Source organism: Fundulus heteroclitus, chromosome 5 (assembly GCF_011125445.2).
Source record: "Fundulus heteroclitus isolate FHET01 chromosome 5, MU-UCD_Fhet_4.1, whole genome shotgun sequence".
NCBI classification, from domain to species: domain Eukaryota; kingdom Metazoa; phylum Chordata; class Actinopteri; order Cyprinodontiformes; family Fundulidae; genus Fundulus; species Fundulus heteroclitus.
Window position 1 is genome coordinate 31,681,088 of NC_046365.1, and position 6,000 is coordinate 31,687,087.

General features: G+C 36.6%; 1 protein-coding gene across 1 annotated transcript in view; it reads right to left on the reverse strand.

The window, feature by feature from the left end:
- LOC118563208 (mitotic spindle assembly checkpoint protein MAD1-like) overlaps positions 1-3,317 on the reverse strand; it is a 65,581-nt gene extending 62,264 nt beyond the window's left edge. The window contains exons 1-3 of the mRNA XM_036137422.1: positions 3,156-3,317; positions 2,765-2,821; positions 719-810 (exon numbers count right to left, since the gene is read on the reverse strand). Of these exons, the coding sequence (XP_035993315.1) occupies positions 719-810; positions 2,765-2,821; positions 3,156-3,284 (278 nt within the window). The 5' untranslated portion in view covers positions 3,285-3,317. The remainder of the gene's footprint in view (positions 1-718; positions 811-2,764; positions 2,822-3,155) is intronic.
- Positions 3,318-6,000: the final 2,683 nt, after the last annotated feature.

A 6,000-nucleotide genomic window follows, 5' to 3' on the forward strand; every position in this document is an offset into this window, starting at 1 on the left:
ACCAATGACAAACCTTAGGACCAGGATTATTTACGTGGGTTCATGGAGAAGCTAGAACATCCATTGATAAATGCCTTTGCTGCCGTGCATCTTTCAGTTATTTCAAAACGTAACAAAAAGCACACGTAATGAAGTCAATTAATTTCACACAAAAAAGGGAGAATCAATAAATATTCAAACACAAAAAATATTAGTACGGTCTTCTGGCTCCAGCCTACTCTGTATACCTAGAACTAGAACCAAACATGGAGAAGCAGCATTTAGTTCCTATGCTCCACTTATATGGAACAAACTCCCTGTAAACTGTAAAAGTGTGGAAAGCCTGAGTTCTTTTAAATCAAGATTTAAAAACACATTTGTTTAGGATTGTGTTCGACTGCTCTAGTTACTGTTTTACTAAAACATCATTAGTTCAAGTTTGTAGTCCAAACGTTTAATATTTGCTTTTAGTTTCCATTTTCCCATGTATTATTTATGTTTCAAATTTTAAATATTTTATTACAACTTGCTTTTATTTTCCTATGTTTTAATGATGTAAAACACTTTGCATTGTCTTTGTACTGAAATATGCTATACAAATAAATCTGCCTTGCCTAGTGTGGCTAAACAGGTATAATTCTGACTTTTTAAGGCCTAAAATTGCTAATTTTTACATTATGAACACAATAAATCCTGCAGAAAACCTGAATAATTTCATCTGGTTGTATGAGTTTAATACCTTAGTATATTGACCTCTTCTTTGTTCGCTAAAGAGCCGCTGCCACCTTCAGAAGCCAGCTGCTTTTTTACAGTCTCCAACTCAAGCTCCACCTGGAACAAGAAAATAAAATTATCTAGTTTCATCAACATTATACCACCTCCGACCGTAAGCCCGGCAAAAACCTTTAGCCTGCAGACAAGTTTCTGGACTCTATGTTATTGCCTGTCATCTCACGCCACATAGAGAACAATTCAGCAGATCCTTCACACACAATTAGTCCTCCTACTCTGTTTTATAATGTCCTATTCATTTTTGCTACCACAGGTTTTAATCTGTCTGTCTCCCAGTTATTCTCTGCTCGTTCTGCAATTATGTCTCATTTACATTTGCCAACCAATTTCCCTCTTCCTGACAGCATCTGTCTGTCTTTAGCAGATCCTCTCTTAAAGTCTTCCCGTGACGAATAAGTAATTACAGCTATACAAGACAGGTGGATTTCATGCGCTGCTACTCTTTGCTATGGATGTGTTGATGTAACCTTGGCAACAAGAAGCCGCAAAATAAGGTAAATTAAGAGGTGAGTACAGACTCAAAGGTGCACCTTCCAGCTCTGGTGCCTGCCAACACTAGGTTGTTACAACATTACCTCCTTTAACAAAAGGACAGCCCTCAATCTTTCCATGTAAAATTTCACCAGGGAGGATCATAAGGAAAATAATTAACAATCCTGTTGCCCAATTGTTTTAATTCATGTAGAGTACAGAGTCTCTTCAGATGTCCTCTTTTCTGAGCTCACCACACCAGTTTTATACAGACTTTAGGTCTTGGGACTGACAAAGTCAGGGAAACAGGGGTTCTTTGTGTCTGGTGGCCTGTTTCTGTAGCAATCTTACCATACATTATCACTACAGGAACATTTACCAGGAACCTGAGTAATTTTCTAGAGCTAATATTACCTCCCAGTATTTATATTGTATTCACCATGATCAAAACAGACTATATATGTATAAATATACTGCAGGAAAAAGTCCCTGTAGGATGTAGTACCACCTTTCTCCATTTACCCAGAACATGTATATTGGCGTGTATGATTGTCATATTAGTTTAAGATAGCCTATAGCTCTTGGGCACGCCGGTAGTACAGGGGTAGCACACGTGACCCGAGTACTTGTGATCGATGTGGCCATCCCAAGTGATGGTAACATCAGGAAAAAAAAAAAAAAAAAAGGAGTACGAGGAAATGGAGAAATACCAGGGCCTCAGGGAAGAACTAGAAAGAGCCTGGAAGGTGAAGACAATAGTAGCGCCTGTGGTCAGGGCAGTAACACCCCTTTGGAGAAGTGGCTCCAACAGATATGCCACAATCAATTACATGTAGAGGAAACACTGCAGATAGTTAAAAAAGTACTTTTAATTATTGTTCTACTATTTACATTTCTTAAAGGGCATAGTCTAGCATCTATCCCATTTTGAAGTCCAGTCAAGATTGGTTTATTGTCACCATGTGTTAGTGTGGAGAAATTGCTCTTTGGCCACTCCGGTTCACATTACACACAATGAAGGCAAACTGACAAACAGGTTTTTTCTTATAACAGACAATGAGGTAGTAAGGTGCTTATTGAACAATGATGATTTGAGATGATAGTGTGCAAGTAGGCAGTAACATTAAGGTGATTGTAACGTATGATGGGCCAGTAACAGTGGGGGGTGATTTAAAAGCGTTGGACTGCAGTCTCCCATCGAGATTGCCCTCACAGCTCGTGGGAAGAAGCTGTTTCTATATTTATTGAAGGATGGATTAAAGAAACAAATGTCTTTGTTAATTATATACCTGGCAAATTAGTTATTTATTAAAAGTATTTATATTACTACATTAATTTAAGCAACAACGGAAAGAAAAATTCAGTTATATTTATTTGTAGAAAATGTTAGGGGATGCCAATAACTGTGGCACTAGTAATCTTTGTAAGAAAACCCTTTTCAGTGTAAGAGTATGCTACTGTAATAATAAACTACTTTCTTTTAAGGCTACCTGGCAAATTGTGAAGGGCAGAGTACACTAACCTTCTGCAGCTGTAGTTTGAGTACCCCTGTCTCCTCTTGTGCCTTGGTAAGCTGGGCCTGGATAGACAAAAGAAAAAAGAAAAAATATTTAATACAAAATGTTAAGGTGTACCTAATTTAAGGGATATACAGTATAAACAGAGTATGCAAATAAAGAAGAGGCTAGAGACCATTCACTAATCAAAATCTGCATACAGTTCCTGTCAAGTTTTATCAGTTGTAAATGTTCATTTTTAATTAATTCGTCCCAGTACACAGTACAGCTAATACAAAACTGTCAAAGAACATCAAACATAATATGTAAGTGAACAAAGAAGAGTAAATAATAAATTTGTTCTGAAAACTTCGAAGTTAAGTACACAGAGATAAAATATCTACAGCCATCACACACCTCCATCTCTGTATTGTGATTTTGTGTCCTCTGCAGAACTTCTTCTGCCTCTTTGACTCGCTTGCTGAGTTGAGGAGAGTACTCGTTTGATGCCAGCTCGCTGTCATACGACTCCAGTATAGCACGCATGCCATCACGCTCCTGGAACACAAATAAACAGTCAAATGACATTAGATGGTAATCCTTTTCTGATGTATTTTTAGCAAAGAAAAGCAAAGAGAGACAGATGGACGGTCTTTACCATCATAAAGCATGCATCAATAAACCGTGCAAAACTCTGCCTGAACAAAGCAGTTCAGCTGTGACATAATTTCAATATTTATTTAGGGGTCCTTCACAATTCTCAAGTGTACAAAACATCCCGAAAAGAAAAACGGCAGATTCTGGCAATCCTTAATTTATTATAATTGAGATACAGAACCTATGTACATATGGGGGTATTGTTTGATAAAATTGTTGCCTTTGCACATTTTACAAAAAAAGGAATACACCAGACATTTGTGCATTTTTAAAAAGCAAAGTCTGTATCCAAACAAAAAATAAAAATATTTTACTATAGTGTGGCTACGTTCACACTGCAGGTCTTGATGCTCAATTCCAAATTTTTGTAAGAAATCAGATTTTTAATATTACTAATAAATGTGACCACCATCAGACTTGCTGTCTGAATGGTTCAAGACCGCAAGGTGACCCGCCTGCACGGACAGCAGAAGGAGACGTCACACAGCAACGCCCTGTTTACGTAAGTAAAGGTAAATGCAAAAAAAAATAATAATAAATAAATAAAAATAAAAAATAAAAAAATATCCTATATATATCTCGATTAGTACCACATATGGAAAGATCTGAATTGGGCCATTCACACTGCAGTGAAAAAGACGGATATGGGTCACATATGGGCAAAAAGATTGTATTTTGGTCGCATTTCCCTGCAGTGTGAACATAGCCTTTGCGTAATGATTGAGCAGAAAACTTTATATCAATAGTTTGTCCAGACATAGGGATCTGCGGTGATTGGTGTGATTTATAGTTTGTCTTGTTCCAGCACATGAGGTGTTTTTAGACATCTGTGGACTAGTTAAAACATCCCATTGGATTAAATGCACCAATCACCTAGCAACCGCCATATTTCGGAATTCGAAGCGCGTGCGCACTTGTTTTCTAAGAGTACTCCAGCCATTTTCCAAGCTGTTATGTGTTGTTAAAATTTATCAGAATAACATGACAACTACTCTCCTGTTGACTTCCTCAACTGATGATTTAGACTATTTCACAATAAGTGGCCAGCATCCCAAAGAGATGATTTAATTTATTTATTTATTATTTTAGGAAAGTTGGGTACCACTTTGGCGTTTAATCATGGGCTTTAACATTAATTGGTCTGTGATTACCTTGAAATAAGTTCACTGATACAATTTATAACTCATTTGAACATTTTTTCATGTATTTTTTTTTTTTGCCTTAATGTTGGTAGATATAGCAAAAATGTCTGTTACAGTGAGCTTCCCCATCACGGTCATTACAAGATCTTTGTTGTCGAAGGATTTACTTGACCTGTGGTGTGCTCCCGCTGGGTGATCTTACAGTTGCCGTCCTGTCGATGGATGTATAATTTTACACTGACTTTTAAAAGACTTCTTGGGTCGGAAAACGTTCAAGGGTTTGCTTTATAGTCTTTCTACCTAAGCAAATTTAGCACTGTTTGGGTTAAATTAGAATTGAAAAAGTTTTACTTTGCAAAAATTTTGCATTTTCATTTAGAAACGTTACAGACAAACCTTTTAAAAGGGTCAGTTTAAATGTGCCTTTTGGACATATGTTGAATTACACACCACTAAGACTAGTCTGTCAAACCGTCAGGCAAACAAAAGTGTAGAGTCATGTCTTCAAAGCCTTTTGTATCACACTGGTGTCTGTGTTTGTCCTTATGTTTTCATTTCAGTAAGAACGGAGTGTACACAACCAACTAGAGGTTTTTTGCTGCATTCAGCACCTTTTATAAAGAGCTATATCTGAGCTGTCAGTCAGGGCACTTTGAAACACTGCTACTTTTTGGGAACTGATCATCTGGGCAGAAATCACCTTTCTGGTAACCAAGAAATACAAATTTAGTTCAGCTGGTATCAGTTTAAGTATCAAATACAGATTAGGATCTGATTCCGAATCCATTCACTTATGACTTTACTACATGACTTTAGGAAATGTAGCATTTCAAAAATAATATTCTGTTTCAGTCTGTCACCAATTTTTCTGTTTTACATGAAAGTTTTGTGAGAATGTCTAATGTCTTTGATTATTTAATTTCATTTATTTATATAGCCCTTTAAAACTGCCAACCAGATAGCCAAAGCGCATTAAATCATAAAAAAGAATTAAAAAAATAAATAAAACAACAGATATAAATAATAAATTTAAAAAAACTTAGAAAGCTGGACTAACATGCCACAGTGCTACTGGGTAAGAAATGCATTCCTGAACCAAAACATATTTGTTTTTTGAAACCTGTGTATGTCACTTTCCACTAAAACTATCCCTGCTGTGGAATGTGCATCCCGCCGCGTCAGTCCTAAACATCGGCTGTTGCCCGCCCAACACAAACCTTCAGGATCCCCAAGGTAAATACAGCAAAACTAATTCCCACCTGGTCACTCATACAGCCACAGTCTTTGATGTGGAAGTTATTACTGAGGTAAAAGGTATTAGCTATTTTGATATTAAGTTATTCTAAATTAAGTTGGGGGAAGCAAAGAAATGGAAAAAGCTATTTATAAAAAGAAACTGGATTTTGTATGACATACCGAGACAAATTTGTCTTTAATTCAGGGTGCAGAAAAGCAGCAGTTAT